Source organism: Dunckerocampus dactyliophorus, chromosome 11 (assembly GCF_027744805.1).
Source record: "Dunckerocampus dactyliophorus isolate RoL2022-P2 chromosome 11, RoL_Ddac_1.1, whole genome shotgun sequence".
NCBI classification, from domain to species: domain Eukaryota; kingdom Metazoa; phylum Chordata; class Actinopteri; order Syngnathiformes; family Syngnathidae; genus Dunckerocampus; species Dunckerocampus dactyliophorus.
The window spans coordinates 1,865,276-1,886,049 of NC_072829.1; the positions used below are offsets into that span (position 1 = coordinate 1,865,276).

Sequence of the window (20,774 nt, forward strand, 5' to 3'; positions counted from 1 at the left end):
TTCACAATCAAGTCTTTTTTTTCCCAAGTGGGTCTGCGCTCCAGCGAGTGACTTAATTGTATATGCATGTGTTTTGCAGGGTGTTTGTTGTCACAGTTGTTTTTTCCTTCTTAAATGAACTGTGAGTGTCACACCCCCAACGTGTCCATTTATCTTCTCTACGAGCAGCCACATAGTCTCCTGATTGCTATTATTACCTCTATCAATCACACATCCAGTCAGTCATCCCTTCCCTCCACCCATTCCATCATCCATACCTCCATCTGCCTGCGGGCCTCCCCGAGATTCTCTGCAGCTTTCCTCAGGTGCTGCAGCTCGGCCTCCAGGAGCACCAGCCTCTGCTCAGCCTCCCACGTCTTCCTGCTCTGTTCCCCCAGCTTGGAGCGCAGGTCCTGGGCCACCACCGCCTGCCTGTCAGCCTCCTTCTGGGTCTCGTGGAGATGGATTTTTACAGTAGCATCGGCACCAGAAGGACCACATACAGCCTGCTCTACAGTTGTGGGTTCTTCATGGGTTTCTCTATTTTGTAGAAGTTTTTGGATGTCTAATGGTGCTTCATCCTTTTGCATGTTTATCTGGTCCCCCTCTGCTTCTCCTCTCCCTTTGGCCTCCTCATCTGCTTCCCCCCTAACATAGAGAACCTCTTCCCCGACCCCTGCTTCCCTCAGTGTCACAATGATTTCTTGTCTTCGCTCCCTCGCCTCCATCAACCTCACCATGCCTTCCCCCTCTCCCCTGCAGGATTCAGATCCCTGGACCCCCCTGTCGCCGTTCTCCTCTTGCTCGGACTTCTTCACTGCAGTGTCTGGCCTCTTGTTTTCCACGTGCTGCAGGTTGGCCATCAGCTCTTCCAGCTGTCGCTTTAAAGTGGCATTTTCATTCTTCAAGTTGTGAAACTGTAAGGTACAGTGGGAGAGAACTGTCAGAGGTTTTAATTGTTCTTAAATTGTCTACGTTTGTGCCTCTTGTTTTTCTCTTGCAGCCTTTATGCACTGAGCATGAAAGAACTCAAACGCTTTCGTTTTCTCTTACATGAAATTGCCTCCGAGTTAAATACAGAAAGAGAACAAAAAATCTATTGGAATAACAAAAGGCAATAATAATAGTTCAGATTGATTGAAATCATTTTAGGCAGGTCATAAAAATAGCAGTCTCTGCTCTCATGTAACCATAGAAACTACAGGATGAAGATGATACTGTATGGATGTACAGTGCATTTGATGTACAATAGTTCAAAAACAGTGGTTGTCAATTCAATAGATTAAAAATGAAGTACAAAGAATTTACCAGTGAGACGAATTATGAGACGAAATGTTGTGTCCACGAGGTACAGTCAGGTCCAATCTACACTAATGCACCCCGCAGGGCTAACTGTTGTACGTTAAGGTCACCATTTGCACCTTTGTCAGTGCCAAAAAGCACTACGTATGTTCCGCAGTCTGGTGACATGGGGACAAAAGCGCTACCTTTGAGTGTACCACATTACACCCCATATACCCTCGGCACACTGGAGCTAGAATGAGCCAGAATCCCGTCGGAATGAACATTTGTGGTTTATTCCTGGATATTCAAAGTGCATTCTAAAAATTTTGACAGCATCTCTTAACCAGGGGTGATGAAATCCAAAGTCTCTTGTTATGTTGGAAGGCCCAGTTTGACCGTTTACCTCCCCGAGTAAGGATAATTTCTATATGCATCCAAATCCTCTCGACCCCTGACCTCCTGCTGGGCCTGCAGCTCCTCCAAACGTTTCCTCAGCTGCGCGTTCTCCTGCTCAGCTCCCAGCAGCCTCAGCGCCGACGCCTCGCCCACTTCCACACTCAGGGGCTTCTGCTCTGAATACGTCAAGAATACAGAAGACAATAAAAAAGAGCTGATATGGGAAAGCGGAGAAATTGATATATGATATCATGCTATTTCTTTGTGATTGATAACCCGTGGGCCAATCCTTCCGCAACATATTTTCTCTTATCAGTTAATTAAAATGTCTTAAATGACAAGGTGCAGACGCGCGGGAGCTCTGACCAATCAGCTCCCTCAGCTCCTCGTCAGAGTCCTCCTCTGATTGGAGGAAACGGCGGTGGGGCGTAGCCGCCGGAGAAGGAACGCTGACGCCGCTGACGCCGCACTGCCGCAGGTCCGCCTCAAGGCCCATGTTCATCTCCAGCAGCTCATCAACGCGCTGCCTCTCGGTGTCACGCTCCTACACACACACACACGCACACGCACACACACTCTCATTATCACTATTCAAGGTGGATTTGCACTAGTATTCATTTTTGTGCCATTGCTATAAGGGAAAAGCATGAACATGATGTAAATCTCTTTGTGGTAGACAATTCGATATGTGTCTAGATACACGAGTTACGATACGACTGAAAAATGATATACAGTATTTTAAAAACAGTATGATTCAATACAGCGTACAAACGATGCGATTTGATTTAATACGATTCATTTGGTGATGCAGACATTAAGCTTGCGTTAGAAAATATAGAAGCCAATTCTATAAAAATGGCATTCTTACAGTATTTTCAAATGTGTAAAAGAGCACACCATATCCCCAAGAATGCTGTAAGGCTGGGGTCCCCAACCACCAGGCTGCAGGAAACGCTCAGGTGCAATGATTTTAAAAAATGCAATCATTTACAGTGTTCCCTCGCTACATCGCGGATTCGCTCTTTCGCAGATTTTTTAAGTGCAATTTTGCATACGAACACGCATTGTGTTCTGCGTCCTTTTGGTATATTAGAGTGATCTATCGGTGCTCTGTTGCATGTGTCTGTCATTGTGTTTACTACTGCTACCAGTAGAAGGCGTTGTATACTCTTGTGAGAGTTGAAGACTCTTCAGACTTGTCCAGTTTGTCTCAGTAAATATAGAGCCACAACAGTCCTGATTGGCTAAGGGAGAACCCGCCCATTGTGTTCTGCGTTCTGATAGGCTGTAGACCATTGTCCACCAATCTGTGTTCAGTTTTCCAAAAATTACAACTTTATTTGTTGTTTTGTTTGTTTCTCATAGTATGAGGACATCTTTAATGTTTCACCTTTATGCTACTAAAATGGCATTATTTTTATGATGTTATTCACCTAAAATTACAACTTTTTCTTGTTAGATTACAACTTTTTTTTACTTTATTATTGTAAAATTACTGCAGATTTTTTCCATTAAAAACAAAATTCTTGGTAAATTCTATTTTTAGAATGTGTCGCAGGCCAATAAAAAAAGCGCCGCTGGCTGCAATTGGCACCCGTGCCGCATTTTGGATACCCCTGCTGTAAGCAGTTATACACCTTGCATATTCATGAGCAGTATACTGTAATGCCTCTGCAGTAAAAATGATCAGTACACCCCCCCCTCCATTAAAAAAGCACTGATCTTCCCTCCCTTCATCGATTATTCTGACCTTTCGACACTGCAGCGGAATCAGTCAGAATCTAATGGTAATTAATGTCGTACACATCCAAAAAGTCACAGGATCACAAGGGCGACCTTCAATCTTTGTAAGTGTCGGCAGGTGAGCGGTAATGTAACTGCAGTGAATGTGGAGGAGCATTCAAGCAGCCTGACCTAACAGATGTGCCATTTAAAAAGCAATGAACCACAATAAGAGAGCAGCTGCTTTTGCATAAATGCACTCTGATTGGCCCAATAGCAGGCAGACCTGTTTTAGTTTACACGTGTGCACATTTAGCTGCAGTGAAAGAACAGTATGTCCACCCACCGTTTCTATGTCTATAATCCGCTGACGCAGCAGAAGATTGTCCCTCTCCAGCTCCCTCAGTGTGGAGCATCGGAGCCTTGCGTCGGCCAGCTGTCCCTCCAGAAGAGCTTTGGTCTCCTGCAATGCCGCACACAGCTGCTGCTGCTCCTGCACCGCATGCAAATCAAGGACATTAAAGGTCCCATATTATACTATTTTTCAACAATTTTGTCTCAGAGGTCCCACGGTAGTGTGGTGTAGTAGCGTTGATGCTGGAATTCAGTGCTTTTTTACTGGCAGCACACTGTTTTGTGTGTCTGTAGCAGGGGTCGGCAACCTGAAGCATCAAAAGAGCCATTTGGGCCCGTTTCCGCCAAATGAAAGCCCACTTGGAACCACACAACCTATTCGAGCATTCAATTGAAAGTAACGCTACAAATATAGTTTCCTTAAGCATATTGTCCCATTTCTTTTCTGTCTTCCTGGCGGAGTGACGAGCCACACCTGTTACCATCTAGCAATTGGACTTTTTGTAAGTCTTCTCCACTGATTTTGGATCAACATTTGCCATAAAAGTGTTGTTAGTATCAGTTCCAGTACCAATCGCCATGTTGCTTTTGTCGCCATTGTTCATTAGGGACAAACAAAGCTAACAAGAAGCAATTAGCAATTTATTGCAAAGAAGCATTAAAGTGAAATAGGCTGTTCATCAGATGATCAAAGATTTAAGGGCGCAGCTGATAAAAAAATTGCAAAAAATGTAGATTGAACATGATTTAGTGTCAGGTATTCACACTATAAGGATCTCCTGATTGTTGAGCTGCATAAGCAAGGCCTCTCGCAGCGCGCCATTGCTGCTGAGGTTGGATGCAGTAAGACTTAATCAGCCTGACAAGACTTTTAAGAAGAAAAAAGGTCTTCAAAGGTCCCGTCTCCTTCAAGGCCACAAAATCTGTGCGAGAGCACCAAGCATCAGACATTGAAAGGTGGAAGATAGTTTTATTCTCCCTTGAAGGTCCTGATGGCTTCCAACGTTATGGCATGACAAGGAGATCCCACCTGAGATGTTGTCCAGGCGGCACAACGGAGGAGTTGCCATGATGATTCCTCATTGGAACAATGGCGCTTCATGTTGTGCAGGGGCGTCAAACGGCAGGTCAGGAGCTCAGGAGTGTATCACATTCAACAAAGTAGCATGAAGGAGTCCGACAGGAGGACACAAAGGTTGTGGGTCTGGAATTTCCCCTTGGGGGACTAATAAAGGCATATCTTACCTTACTTCAAGTCATTCGACTAAAGTCCAAGTCAGGTCCCGATTCATTGATGTCAAGGTCCAAGTCGAGTTGCAAGTCTTTGATGATATTGTCAATTCGAGTCAAAAGTAACCAAAATGTGGCTCGAGTCCACTCCTCTGCATATTAGCACATCTTAGAACATAATAAATAGCGTACTAGGGGACCTTTTTAGAATGTCTGGCCTTGGTCTTCTACTGGCATTTGTAATGAAAGTGGTGAAGAGGTGTTTCACAAGAATTTATCCAACAAATTCCCTACTCTCTGCTTTTGTATCGAGGTTCATTTTATCGCCTAACAACATGATGACATGTTGGTCTCTTCACAGGTGCGTGTGCTTGCATGGTTACCTTGAGCTGAGTGCGTGTCAGCTCCAGGCTGCGCAGTCTGTGTTTGCAGCTCTGAAGTTCATTCTGAAAATGCTCGGCCCGTGCAGCTCTCTCACGAGTGCAATCCAGCTCGTCCCGCAGAGCGCGCACACCCCTCGCCTCATTTTGCAGGGAGCGGTTCTGCAGAAATATACGTTTCGTACAGCACATTAGGTCAAAGAAAGGTGGAACAGGTGGATCTCTCTGACAACAGACAGCTGTCAAGTGGAAGAGGAAGTGCCATGTTGACCCGAGTATAAGACAGCAATGCTGCTTCGTGGCTGAATACACCCTATTATTCGTCCAAAAATATGCATATTTAAGCAAATGTTCCATATTCTTGGCCTAAATTAAACATTGTCAATCATAAAAATGGCTAAATGGACTAAAATACAAATATAAGGCATTCAGAAATGCATTCAAAGACCTGATGCTATGCAGTATTCTACACTGGTCACTAGGTGTCATTGGTGTTACTGTCATGTTGAATAAGACGCTCAAGCATCAGACTTGATCGCCAGAGCAACAGGCTTTTATTGCAGATTTGAATTATCTCACGACAGGCACAATAGAAATAACAACATAATAATAGCACGGACTACTGTTGCGGCCGTAATCCACGCCAAGTTAAAATTCAATGCTGAACCCCTGACATCACGTCCTGTCCTCCACACACTTACACACTTATTTATGTCTTAAATGGCTTATTTTCTCAGATGCTGTCTACTATATTGGGTAATACCAGTTTAAAGGTGACTATAGGGGTGATATTTCATTTCCAGGGGGCTCTAATAATGTTAAAAACTGCATTTAGAAGGTTGTAAACAGATTTTCTGTGCTGTAACTACAAATATATTAGATTTATAAATAAGGACTCAAGGAAATTCACTTATCACGGTTGGGTCTGGAACCAATTAACTAACTAACTATTAAGGGATAGGGAATATTAGACAAGCCAACATTTTGTAGGGAAATACGATACTTGGCTCACCTGTTTCTAGTGAGGGTTTTATACAAATGTTCAAATATAATAGCACAGCTTGGCTAATATATAATACCAATAAATAATTTAACAAATTCTGTCATTTTTTACCCTTTACACTAAGACCTACTTTCAAGCTTTTCCCTGTGTCAAACAAAGACTACAGTGCAATCTCGGTTAGCGTCCGCCTCGGTGAGCGTGTTTTTCGGTTAACATCGAAAACATACGCCACAATTTTGCCTCGGTTTGCGTGCATTCTCATGTTAGTTTGCAATACAGCACGTGTCTTGTTGTGTTATTAATACACTGTGTAAGCCCAGCTTTTCATCACAAAACGTCCTTCCTTGTTAGCATCCTTAGCTAGCAAAACAAAATGGCCACCGGAACCGGAAGTTATGTTTCCAGTATATGACGTCATCTGCGGTTGACTCTCAAAAAAAAGTGACACAAAACACGTTTTATAGGTTTACAGTTATATCCTTACATGCAGAAAACAATTGTAAATACATATACATCAGGAATGAAATGGAAAAACAAACGTTTAAGGTTACATTTACTTTCATTGAAGACCTCCTCAAAGACACAATGGGGCAGCGAGATCAACCACCTCCACCTTCCTGTTTTCAGTCACGTCAAGAATAACATCTTCAATGAAGGTCAAATGAACCTTATATGTTCATTTATACCGTTCATTCATCATTGATATGTATTTCTATGCATTTGGAATAGTTTATTGCATGTAGAACTATAATTGTAAAACTATACAAATGTGTTTTGTGTTAACATTTTTGGCTTCCTTGAACAGATTATTTGGATTTATATTATTTCCTATGGGAGAAATTGATTCGGTTAGCGTCCTTTTCGGTTAGAGTCGGACCTTCTGGAACAAATTAATAGCACTAACCAAGGTTCCACCGTAAAGTATTCTAAAAAATGCTTTTAAAAGTCCTCCACTACTGTAAGGGGCGCCATGCTTCCTTTGACGTATTATGTCACAAGCTAGCTTGTGGAGAACTGCTAGCATGGCCAACAGTGATTGGACATCTCTTTACAGTTTATACTTACTGTACGTTTAATTGGTATGACAAAAAAGATGTTTTGGTGAGTGTATTATCTTTGTCTACCAGCTTTATGTAGTCTATTTTGGATTCAAAGCTTGTTGTGGGAAACTATGCCAAATTCTATTTAGTACCATTTCAGTTGAATTGAATGTAAACACACTGGCCACTGATAGCTGGATTATAGCCCTAGCATACCTTTTTCTGGAGCTTTTTGAGCTCTTCCTCCATCATCTCAATCTCCTGCTTGTAGTCCAATAACTGATCACCTTTATCGTCCCTAAAAGACAGGAGATTGAACACATTCATTGACCTCTTGGTGTTTGAAATGATAAAAGTGTCAAGATAAGTATGCAGCACAAAACACAAATCTTTATCCTAACTAGGGTTATTTATGTGTGTGTGTTACCAAGATTACGCAATATTGACTCGGGCGGGGGCCTCTGCCAAGGCTGAACTCTTAGCAAGTGTAGGAAAAACTCCAGAAAGTTTTATGAAAACCGGTGACGTAAGTTTTGCGTAACCCTGCACACAAACAGATAAATAAGTAAATCCGAGCTGATGAACAAATTACCCTTCTTCCATAGGTAATTAAGTTCAACTGGAGCTGACGTTGATCAGTGAGAGCTGCCAGGCTGGTCTACTGCCCATTTTCAGGAGAACTAAGTTGGCTTTTGTATGAAAAGTAAGGCACTGTCTGTTTTTGTCATGAATGAATGCAAATGTGTAATTATGTCTGTGTTTTATTATCAACATAATATATTGCATATATTTAATATGATTTCCGCCCAAATTCTCATTCTGGCAATGATGCAGCTCGTGCAGATGCTCCCGTTTCATGCATGCTTGTTTTATGTGCACACACACACTCACAGTTGTTGTTTGAGGCGACGGACTTTGGCCTTGCTGTCTGCCAGCTGCAGTGCCAGACCTTGGGGCGGCTCCTCATTGTGACCACCCGGAGGTGCCAACACGGTCTCTCGCTCCCTACACAACTCTGCGATGCGCTGTGAGGTGGGAAGGTTTTGCGGGGGGGGTCAGGGGAAGAGTGACAGTGTGGATTGGGACACAGTGTGACAGAAGTGATGAGAAAGTATATTTGAGTAGCTTCGATGCTTGCATCTATGATCTTTTTAGATCAACACAAGCTAGAAAAGTGCACCTTGCAGACGCCGGCTAACTCCTTTATCCAACTAACTCCTTTGTGCGTTTAAAATTAGAAACCGGGGCCGTAGAGTTCTTGTAGCTTTACCGCAGCAGTATTTTCTACATACAGTATGTGACATCAATTCAAACAGATGGCAGAGTTCCTTCCTTAAATGTTACCTATTATCAAAATAACAAGTGCATGCAAAAGATCCATACCGAGCTCTTATCAAATGCACATCTGCCACCTTGTGGCCATTTTTATGGCTTAAAACTGCTTGAAAAGTGACATCTTTTATGGTGCACTTGCATCATCACCTCTTTTTTCCTCTCTTGCAAAAAAAACCCCGTAAAAGACGTTTAAATACGTCTTTGGGATTGACTGAGTTAATGAAAACTCTATCGTCTCCCTCACTTGTTTGCTCCACTTTTGAGAGAGGAGTTGGTTTTTGAAGCTTCCCGTCGTGATGGAAAAACGTCCTTTAGTCATGGACCTGATCTAGCGTCCTAGATTTCCGCGGAATCGCGGAATTTACTGTTAAACACGGAATCTTGCTGAAATTGACATATGAATAGAACATTGTTCCTGAGAAGAAGGGACATTTGTTCCCCGGCGGACTGCTCAATCGTGGCGGTCCCGAAGTAAACATGTCGAAATGGTGACCTGGAACACCGGCGAAAGTCCTATTATGAAGCATGAATGGAAGCTCGCTGGGTTAGCTTAGTTTAGCAGAGGATGCCAGCGTGGTTGTGTGTGTGTATGTGTGTGTGTGTGTGTGCGACTCAGGCCGTATTAGTGCGTTTACCCCGTGTTGTGTTTTACCGCTTGTTAACGTTAACGTTTTACGCTGCCCGCTGACGTCGTGCAAGTTTTGAGTGAAAAAAAAGACAAGAGGCACGTTCATTCTTGCACCCAGCTCGTCTTGGCCGCCAATAGACATTCTCAACACTTTTGGCCTTCAAAATAACAGCACAGTTTGCCGCACCTTGTTTAATTGTGTAAACAAAAGAAGGGTATCATTGAAAAAAAACTCTTACAACGTGATTGGGATTGCATCAGTGACTACATCTTCCTTAATCACAAGCACGACGGGCATTACACTTTGTTGAAGATTTTGTAGCAATGTTTACTGAGGCCGACATCCCATTGGAAAAGTTAGCCAGGCTACATCCATTTCTCAATTACTGGGCAAAATCGAGCAGTGATGTATTGCATCAAATAAAGCCTGGAGCTCTGCTAACTATCTGTCAGTCAGCTACGGAAGTGGCAGCTCTAAGTTTGACCATTTTGTTTGTCTTCAGTGAATAGGCTAACCTAGCATGTTGCTGTTCAAATGTAAGTGTAACGTTAGCACTCTAGCATCACATACCTATGCTAGTGTTGCTAACATTTGAATCCCCATGTGCCACTCCTTCATGTTTGTTGTATTTCATATGTAAAAAGTCAAAGGATTAAAAAATGTCATCAAATGAATCACAGTTTTCAAATGAATGAATCATGATTGATCACCATTTGCCACTATGTGTCAAATATGCCCATTGTTGCTGTATTTTATGAAGAGAAAGATGAATGATGGGACACAATTATATATATATTTGTATGTGTTAACACTACAAATGAAGTGAAAGTTTAAAACAAGCTAAAGGATACCACACGTCTGAACATGTATTTGCCTAACGCTAGTCTCTTTAACAGTAGAAGAATCACACTCGGATCCCGTTATTATGAGCCATGAAGGGTTGCGTTCAAAGACACTGCGTAACTTCATTTGAATTCACATGTTTTGAGTGTAGATGTATGTTCTGGGATTTCCGAGCATACTTAAATGCATCAAATTGTACTTCCTTGCAGTAAGAGTTACATTGGTGGGAGATAAGAATATCCACTTGTTGTTTTTCTTTGTCTTTCTGTTTATTTAGACCACACAAGATGTTGTTGTGATTTTGGGAGTGTCCGTGAATGCATCTCGCAGTCGTCCAGTGTCAATGAGGAAGTGTCGTTCCCAGGATGAGCAGACTAGAGGGGTGTTTTTGAGTTGGAAATGCATACGTGGTGTTGGAATTGCACTGCTGTAGATGTGTTCCGGTCAGAATAAAGATATTAAAGAGTGGCAGAGTTTGTGGGGACGCCACTGTGGCTCCGTCTGCCGTCTTAACAGAGAGATGTGGCTTAAAATGACGGGCATGTGTTAATGACGGTAAACATTTTAATGCAGTTAATGAAATGAATTAGTTACCACCGTTAATGCGCTATTTTTGACAGCCTCAGTACAAAGTGGAGACAGTGCACAACAGTTGACAGGGGTGGACACATATGGCTCATGCAATGGAACAGTTGAGTGCAATCAGTGTGTGTTTATGTTGTGTTTGCGTCGCACCTCCAAGTGTGCGTCTCTCTGGGCCAGCATGCTGTGGATCTGTTTGGCCATGGAGCTAAACACCAGCTTGAGTTCTGTACCCTCCACCTCCAACAGCTCCTCCCATTGTAGGGGCAGCACCGACCGTGGGTCCTGAGTCACCTGCAGCGAGAAGATCGATGTGGGAAGAAATAGAAACTAGACACACATGAGCAAATCCTTCAAGTGTGAGTAAGATCCATCTTTATATATAAAAACCGTCTCTAAATGGGTGGCTCATGCATGCAAAAGCAATGAACAACAAAGACGGGATGGGTGAAACGTCCTCAGGTACGGCAAGCAGGGGGTGCAGCCCATCCACGCAGGGAGGACACCTCTTCACCGCTCTGATTTATGAGACGAAGAAGCCTGGCATGAAAAAGACTCACGGGCGACACGCTGTTACTGTAATTCAGTCATGCTGCTCTGCAACATGCTGTTTCTGTAATGTGCGCAATTATTCACAGGGTGTATTTTTTTGAAAGTGTGCAATTGGCATCCATGCTTTATTGGTGGGGACAGTTTGACAGAAAATGAGAGCAGGGAGAGAGGTTGATTTATTGCAGAGATGGAGTTCCTTTAAGGCTCCTGGCAGAATGAAAAGTAGCTCTTTTTCACGCTTACTCAGGAGACACTCTTTGCTAAAGCCTTTTTAAGAATAAAAAAAATCCCCTTGAAAATGTTTCCAGGGGACAATATCTCTCTGGAACTGAGGGTCAGTCTGTGACATATATTAAAGCAGTTCTGGATTCAGTGTGCACTTGAACGCACCTGTTGAATACAGCTGGCCAGCGCAGTCTGCGTCTCAATGTCCAGAGACTGGATCTGCTGAATGAAGGTCTCTTTGTGTTCACACTGCCAACACAGAAACATCAACTCAATCAGGTGTGTGCATTACTTTGACAGGGAATCATTCAATCAATCAGGATAGGGATTAAGACCAGTTGGATTAGACCACTTAGGGGCTGTCCACAGCTCAAAACGGCAAAGTATTTGATCGTTTCAGCTAGGGCTGGGCAATTCATTGAAAAATAACCGAAACTGACATTTAGAGCTTCTCATTGGCGTAAAACTTCCGTGTTGATTATTTTATTTGGCATCCACTGCCTGCCTGGAAGTGAAGTCCATTTTTGTAAACCTCCCTTGCCATCCATCCCCAAATGTTCTCCATTGGATTTAGATGAGGGGAACACGCAGGATGGTCCAAAAGTGTGAAGTGCAGCGTTGTCCTGTTGAAAAAGCCAGTCATTACCACCCAGACGAGGGATTTCGGCCATGACGGATGCCCCCTGCAACATCTCCATATAGCCGGCAGCCGTTTGACGCCCCTGCGCAACCTGAAGCTCCACTGTTCCATTGAAGAGTCATGATGACGCCCCCTCCACTGTGCCATGTGGAAAACATTTCAGGTGGGATCTCCTTGTCATGTCAGGAAGGTTGGAAGCCATCAGGACCGTCAAGGGAGAACAAAACTATCTTCTACCTTTCAATGTCCCATGTTTGGTGCTCTCATGCAAAACACCCAATTATGTGGCTTTCAGAGCCTTTTTCTTCTTAAAAGCCTTCTCTGGCAGATGCTGTCTGATGGTTATTGGACTGCACTCGTTGGGCCGAGGATGGTCCCGTGTCTTGATGGACAGCCAATGGGATCCTCCGGCTCAGGGCCGGTGGCATTTTTTGGGTCTACCACTTGACTTTTTTGTTCCATGAGCCTCAGGATTTTTTTCAGAAGTTTGAAATGGCCGTCTTACCGCGGCCAACCTCAGCAGCAATGGCACGCTGCGTGAGGCCGTGCTTATGCAGCTCAACAATCCCACCACGGTCAAAGAGAGAAAGCTTTTTTGCCTTTGCCATCAAGAGATGATGACAGTGTGAATTCCTGACAATAAATCACATTCACTCCACACTTTTGCCAATATTTTGCCTTTTAAAGGCTGTGCTCTTAAACTTTTGATCAGATGAACACCCTATTTCACTTTAATGTTTCTTTGCAATAAATTAATTACTCCATTTTTTTTTATCTCACTCCCATTTCTTCTTTTTGCATTTTGAAGCTTACTTAGAACCTCCTGAAAATCCAACAGCACAAAATGGACATTTTTGCAATTTTCAACTGGTCTTAAAATTTTGATCACATTTTTAAAATGTATATTGTACTTTTTACTTTTATTTCCATTAATCTTGCTTTTCCTTCCAAAAGCTCAGTGATAATTTTGTGGTTTTGTCTGCAAGGTCGGACATTGAAGGGAGCTCTTTATTTTAAAGTAGTTCTAAAATGAAGATGGCATATAGATGATCTGAGTTTTAACAATAGTCACAGTAAGACGAGTTACATGGGAATTAGATGAGAAACACAATGTAATATTTTAAAGGAGCCACATTGTGATATGTGCAGGTGACATTGTGAGCCGGTCGGTCCAACAAATCTCTGGCAATTACAACTCTTGCTGACCTCCCATAACAACACAATAGCGGTTGCCTCACCTGCACTGCACATCCTAGTAGGAGCAACAGCAAGCGCCTCAGCTCTTCCATGGCGGCCTCTGAACACAGAAGGATAAGTGCCATCATCACCATTATCATCATCTCCCTGTTATTATCACTTCAATGCCTTGCACAGATGTAGTGAAGATAAGGACTTGAGTGGAATGGCTTTCCTGCTTGTACAGATAGGATCACATTATTATCTTGTACCTGTGAGAGGGTCCTGCCCTAGGATGGCGACACTGGGGAGAGGCATTAGTATTAACTGCTGAAGGTCCTCCTGCACAAAGGAATACATGTGATGGAGATATTTTACCAGATAGATAGATAGTATAGACTTATTATTCAAAAAGAATTACTCAACACACTTCCATTATTTCCTGAATAGTGGGCAACACGAGGGAGTATCCAGATGATTGGTCTGGGGGTGCATGAGGGGAACTGTGGTTCAATGAGGGAAAGATGAATTCTAACATGTATTGTGACATTGTGAAGCAGAAACTTGGTTTTCCAACATGATAAGTAGTCCAAACACACCACTGAGATGACAAGTGCCTTGCTGAAGTAGGTGGAGGTGATGGAGTGGTGAAGTATGTCTCCTCCACACTTAAGCGGGCCTTACATTCCAACGTACGTGCACTGGCGTGCCGGCTATGTGCAAAAATGGGGAAAATCGCAAGAGACACGCACGTGGCCCGCACGGATTTTCAATTCAGCAGGCAGCACACAAAGCCCGTAGGGAGAAAATCGGGATGGAAATTATTTAACCTTGCACCCAGCCAGGAGTGTGTGACCCTTGCGAGTGTGCATGTTTGGAAGTACATTGCCCGGCCACGGCAGCGGCTCCTCCCGCGGCGGTCGACTCCTCCAGCTGTACACTCTGTTTCTCCCGACCTCCGTGGACGCAAGGTGGCTGCTCACATAGCACATCCGACATTAACGAGCCTTACCACGGCGGGCGGCTCTGTACGCTGTACACTCTGGTTCTCCCGGTCACGATAGCCGAAGGTGCCGTAGGTGCCGCCCATCTTGCAATAGAAGTGAGTGGGCTGCACGAGCCTCGTACAATGCCACGCACGAAGCACACCTAGCACGCATGAGTCGCACGCTGCACTCAGGATCTAAAAGCTACCAACGGAGGGCGAATCACTTGCTGCATAAGCACGACACACTTGCAACCCCTCTGATACTCTACTTGCTCTACGTGCTTGCCACGGCCAACAAATGGTTCATGGTTCATGGTTTTAATTCATCTTGAACATGCATACAAGTCAAACAGTTGCACATCACACAATACAGTTCACAGTTTTGCATGTCCAAAAAGGAGTAGGAAGAAGCAAAGCTTATTTAATCCTACCCCTCATCAGTTTCACATCAATTGCAATACATTTATTCACCTCTTGTTCTTCCAGGTATGCTTTGTAAGGCTACATGACAGTGTAGTGCGATCATAACAAGGTTTTCACTTACTAAAAGGAAGCTACAGGCATAATAATAACTGATAGAATGATTGAAGAAGTGTTTGATTGATAATGAATGAGTACAGACCATGTACTCACCACAATGAAGAGTTAATAGTCAGTATAGTAGTGGTTAGATGTTGTATTGTATGTACACAGTGGTTCAGGTCTCTTCTTCTTTGTATTTTGTGAACATCAACTGCTTGTACTTTTTCTTAAAATGGCTCATTGTTGTGCATTGTTTGAGTTCCTTACTCAATCCATTCCACAACTTGATTCCACATACAGAAATGCTGAAGGTTTTCAGTGTTGTCCGTGCATATAGGTGTTTTAGGTAAAATTTTCCTCTCAGATCATATTTCTCCTCTCTTGTTGATAAGAATTGTTTTACATTTTTCGGTAGAAGGTTATTTATTGTTTGCTTTATGCATAATTTTAGCCGTCTGAAGGTTTACTAGATCCGCAAATTTTAATAATTGTGATTTTATAAATAAAGAATTTGTGTGTTCTCTGTAAGCAGCATTATGGATGATCCTGAGTGACCTTTTTTGTAGCACAGTTAGTGGCTGAAGTGCACTTTTGTAGTTATTACCCCATAACTCGGTACAATAAGTTAGATATGCTGATATCAGTGAGCAGTAGAGCGTATGTAGTGCTTTTTGGTCAAGGACAAATTTAGCTTTATTCAGTATTGAGGTGTTTCTTGCCACTTTATGTTTTAAATTTTTAATGTGAGATTTCCAGTTCATCTTCTCATCTATTATAACCCCGAGAACTTTATTTTCGTTCGCCCTGTCAATGTCTACACCATCAATTTGTATTTGCTGGTACGTTTCCTTTTTACACTTACCAAACAGCATTACTTTAGTTTTACTGTCACAGTTGCCAGTGAGCACTGGTGGTTGATGTGCTGTGTCGCCTTGGTACCTGCCTTCTCCTGGCCTGTTTTCTATTTTTTTTTTGCAGTCACACCTTGAGCAGGCTGGAGGCGGGGACGCTGGGCACACCTGTAGCTCATTAGTCTATACCTATTTAAGCTGAGTGCCCGCAGCTGGCAGCCGCTGGTTTATTGTCTCGCTACAGCTGGCTACTCGTCCCAGAACTCCTACTACACAATCCTCGTGCTACGCCTTTCTGGACCCTGTCGCTCCCTGCCATCCAGCTTTACTCCCCAAGTTTGTACTGCTCTTCATGGTGTTGCCTTTATTTGTTTTTCTGTTCCCTCTTTTGCCAAGACACCATCGCTTTCTGTTTGTGGAACTGCCTTTTTGCATTTTTTGGTTATTAAAAGTTCCTTTACAACCACGCCAGCTCTCAGCCTCTGCATCTGGGGTCCAAACCACACCACGGACTTAACAGAATAAACCAGCCAAACCATGGACCCCGCGGAGCCCGAGCCCATTAAGCTGGCGCTTCGTCACCAGGCCCAACGCCTGGGCAGACAAGAGGAACAAATGAATGCATTAGGTTCGTGCATCAAAAGCCTAGCGGACCAACAAGACGCACGCATGCAGGCTCTGGAGGCCCAGCTCGGCGCGTTGGTCGCAAGTCTACAACAAGGCTCTTCCACCACCGCACCCCCCGCTAACCCTGAGGTTCCCGCAGACCCCTCGCCCTCGTCAGACGCCATCTTACCTGCATTCGGCGCAGCGCTGTCCAAACCCGAGAGGTTCTCCGGCGACTCCGGCGAGGTACACACCTTCTTGACTCAATGCGGGCTCCACTTCGAGCTGCAGGCGGCTGCGTTCCGGTCCGAGCGGGCACGGATCGCCTTCATTATATCCCACCTGACGGGCAGAGCCGGGGAGTGGGCCACGGCGGAATGGAGCCGTCGTTCCCCCATTTGCTCCTCCTATCCCGCCTTCACCAAGGCTATGGAACAGGTGTTCCAGCGAACTCCTCCTGGACGCGACGCAGCACGTACCCTTCTGCGGATGAGTCAGGGGCGCCGCAGCGCCGTTGACTACGCCGTGGAATTCCGTGCGCTCGCAGCAAAGAGTGACTGGAACGCTTCTGCTCTGTTGGACGTATTCTTCACGGGCCTTGCCGACCCCATCAAGGACCAGATGATTCCGCTGGAGACTCCGGCGACCCTCGACGACCTCATCGCCTTGGCCATCCGCATAGAGAAACGGCTCAACGATCGCCTCACGGACCGGAGACGCATCACTCCTAGCTACAGCCACGGCAGCTACCAGGCCCAACAGACGCCGCCTCCACCATCCGTCTACAGGGAATTACCTCCGGCGCCGAGGGTCGACGAACCTATGCAGCTGGGAGGGAGTCGTCTCACTCCTGCGGAGAGGAACCGACGCAAGCTCCTCCGCCTGTGCATCTATTGCGGACAGGCAGGCCATTCCATCTCCCGCTGTCCCGTCCGCCCCGACAGCCCACGCACCCAAGCAACACGCTCCAGTCCTCCGAGCGCGCCCGCGGACACGCCCTCCGTGATGACGTCACCACCTGACCCGGCGCGTAGACTACAACTCCCAGGTACACTCTCCTGGTCAACTAGACAATTAGAAATCAAACCGTTTATTGACTCCGGTGCCGATGACAATTTTATTGATGAGGTTTTTGTTAAACAACATTGTGTTCCTGTGTTAGAACTCAATGAGACAAGAGTGGTGCGTTCTCTTGATGGGCGTCACCTGGCCACTATCACACACCAAACTGTCCCACTTCTTCTCCGCATTTCTGGTAATCACTCAGAGTCCATGAGCTTCCTCGTCATTCCTTCCCGCTCAGCACCCATTGTTTTAGGGCTTACCTGGTTGCTTAAACACAACCCCCATATTGATTGGACTAAATCCTCCATTATCAATTGGAGTGTTTTTTGTCACACACACTGCCTCAAATCTGCGTTTCCACGCACTCGGTCCGCTCAGATTGAACTTCCAGAAAAAATTGATCTCACCTCGGTGCCTCCGGTGTACCACGACCTCCGGGAAGCGTTCAGTAAAGAGAAAGCTCAGTCACTCCCTCCGCACAGACCTTATGATTGTGCCATCGAGTTACTCCCCGGGGCTACCCTTCCTTCCTCGCGGCTATTTAACATTTCTAAACCCGAAAGGGAGGCTTTGGAACTTTATATCGCCACATCCCTCGATGCTGGCCTCATTCGCCCCTCCTCTTCTCCATTAGCTGCTGGGTTTTTTTTTGTGGAAAAAAAGGATAAGTCCTTACGCCCCTGTGTAGACTACCGCGCTCTCAATGATATAACAGTCAAAAATAAATACCCATTACCGCTTATGGATTCCGCCTTCAACTCCCTCCACTCCGCCACAATCTTCACTAAGCTCGACCTCCGTTCCGCCTACCATCTTGTCCGTGTCCGAGAGGGTGACGAATGGAAGACCGCCTTCAATACCCCTCTCGGACATTTTGAATATCTCGTCATGCCTTTCGGGCTCACCAACGCTCCAGCCGTATTTCAAAGCTTCATCAATGACGTCCTGCGAGACATGCTTGGTCGTTTCATTTTCGTTTATTTGGACGACATCCTAATTTTTTCCTCGTCGCTTGAGGAGCACGTCCAGCACGTGCGGCTAGTACTCCAAAGATTGCTCGAGAACAAACTATTTGTTAAGGCGGAGAAATGTTCTTTTCACTCATCATCCGTTTCCTTTCTGGGGTTCATTGTGGAACGGGGCCAACTTAGTCCCGACCCAGCTAAACTCCAGGCTGTGGTCGACTGGCCCGTTCCTACATCAAGGAAGCTTCTTCAGAGGTTCCTGGGCTTTGCCAATTTCTATCGTCGTTTCATTAGGAACTTTAGCCGGGTAGCCGAACCTTTGACGAAGCTCACATCTGTTAAAATCCCGTTTACGTGGACCCCAGAGGCAGACGCTGCATTCAGTAGACTTAAATCCTTATTCACCTCGGCCCCTGTGCTTACCCACCCCAATCCCTCCTCTCAATTCATTGTCGAGGTCGACGCCTCCGACTCCGGCGTAGGAGCCGTCCTCTCCCAGCGCTCTAGCGATGACCAGAGGATCCACCCCTGTGCCTTCTTCTCTCGCCGCCTGACCTCGGCCGAACGAAATTACGACATAGGTAACAGAGAATTATTGGCTCTTATCTTAGCCCTGCAGGAGTGGAGGCACTGGCTGGAGGGCTCCGAGCTCCCGTTCATTGTTCACACCGACCACAAGAATCTGTCATACCTCCGATCCGCTCAGCGCCTCAACCCCCGACAGGCACGGTGGGCCCTTTTCCTCACACGTTTCAACTTCACCCTGACCTACCGCCCGGGCTCCCAAAACTGCAAGCCTGACGCCCTCTCCCGACTACACGCACCTGTCCTGGAGGAACCCCGCCAGGAGTACATCGTTCCCCAGTCCCGGATCCTGGGGGCCCTGCAATGGGACATCGAGCGGCGGGTGGCCAACGCGGCGAAGGAAGTCTCCGTCCCAGAGGGATGTCCGGTGGCCCGGCTGTTTGTCATCCCGGGACTTCGCTCCGAGGTCCTCCAGTGGGCCCACGGTTCCAAGGTAGCATGTCACCCCGGAGTCTCCCGCACCGCCTTCCTGCTGGCGCAACGGTTCTGGTGGCCCTCATTCCGAGCCGACGTCCAGAGGTTTGTGGCCGCCTGTCCAGCTTGTGCGCGGAACAAGCCATCGCATCTGGCCCCGGCGGGGTTCTTACGACCGCTTCCCATCCCCTCCCGCCCTTGGTCCCACATTGCACTGGACTTTGTGACAGGACTTCCCTCATCCAATGGAAATACAGTCGTTCTCACCATAGTAGACCGCTTTTCTAAAATGGCGCACTTCATCGCGCTCCCCAAGCTTCCGTCTGCCCTGGAAACGGCAGACCTACTTGTCTCCCACGCCTTCAGACTCCACGGGATCCCTCTGGATGTGGTCTCGGACAGAGGCCCACAGTTTACATCAGCAGTCTGGAAGGCGTTCTGCAAGTCCCTCGGAGCATCACCCAGCTTGTCCTCGGGCTATCACCCTCAGAGCAACGGCCAAACAGAGCGAGCCAATCAGGACCTGGAGGCGGCCATTCGCTGCGTTTGCCATCAGCAGCCCGCCTCCTGGTCCCTCAACCTGCCATGGATCGAGTATGCTCGCAATACCCTTGTCTGCTCCGCCACGGGCCTTTCTCCGTTCCACGTTGCCTATGGTTACCAACCCCCAGCATTCCCTTCCCTGGAGTCAGAGGTGGCAGTTCCCTCCGTGGCTGCCCACCTTCACCGGGCCCGCCGGGCTTGGCGCAACACACGGGCAGCTCTGGGCCGGACTTCAGAGCGCAACCAACGCCTAGCCAACCGCCATCGCTCAGTCGCCCCAGACTACAAGCCAGGACAAAGGGTGTGGCTTTCTTCCCGGGATCTACCCCTCCAAACAGACTCCAAGAAGCTCCAACCCAGGTACATCGGCCCTTACACGGTGGATCGTGTTTTGAACCCGTCCGCGGTTCGACTCCTTCTGCCAGAATCCCTCAAGATACACCCGGTTTTTCACGTCTCACTCCTCAAGCCAGTCACCTCCAGCAACCTCAGCCCTCCGGAGGTGCCTCCTCCTCCTCCTAGGCTGATCGACGGCTACCCTGCATTCACGGTCAAGGCCATTTTGGACGTGAGAAGAAGGGGCAGGGGTTTCCAGTATCTGGTGGACTGGGAGGGGTACGGCCCTGAGGATCGCTCTTGGATCTCCCGGTCCCTCATTCTCGACCCCACCCTCATTTCGGACTTTCACAAGCGCTTCCCGGAGAAGCCAGGTAAGCCGCCGGGTGGCGCCCATTAAGGGGGGGGGGTACTGTCACAGTTGCCAGTGAGCACTGGTGGTTGATGTGCTGTGTCGCCTTGGTACCTGCCTTCTCCTGGCCTGTTTTCTATTTTTTTTTGCAGGCTGGAGGCGGGGACGCTGGGCACA

The 20,774-nt window shown here is 46.3% G+C and overlaps 1 protein-coding gene across 2 annotated transcripts in view; it reads right to left on the reverse strand.

The window, feature by feature from the left end:
- ccdc88b (coiled-coil domain containing 88B) overlaps positions 1-20,774 on the reverse strand; it is a 74,619-nt gene that overhangs the window by 37,138 nt on the left and 16,707 nt on the right. The window contains exons 5-15 of one of the 2 annotated variants that reach the window (XM_054792522.1): positions 13,643-13,712; positions 13,433-13,491; positions 11,720-11,803; positions 10,931-11,071; positions 8,280-8,413; positions 7,605-7,686; positions 5,349-5,507; positions 3,728-3,874; positions 2,026-2,203; positions 1,720-1,835; positions 258-896 (exon numbers count right to left, since the gene is read on the reverse strand). In XM_054792522.1, the coding sequence (XP_054648497.1) occupies positions 258-896; positions 1,720-1,835; positions 2,026-2,203; positions 3,728-3,874; positions 5,349-5,507; positions 7,605-7,686; positions 8,280-8,413; positions 10,931-11,071; positions 11,720-11,803; positions 13,433-13,491; positions 13,643-13,712 (1,809 nt within the window). Of the gene's footprint in view, positions 1-257; positions 897-1,719; positions 1,836-2,025; positions 2,204-3,727; positions 3,875-5,348; positions 5,508-7,604; positions 7,687-8,279; positions 8,414-10,930; positions 11,125-11,719; positions 11,804-13,432; positions 13,492-13,642; positions 13,713-20,774 lie in introns of those variants that run through there. The other variant, XM_054792523.1, reaches the window with a different exon arrangement.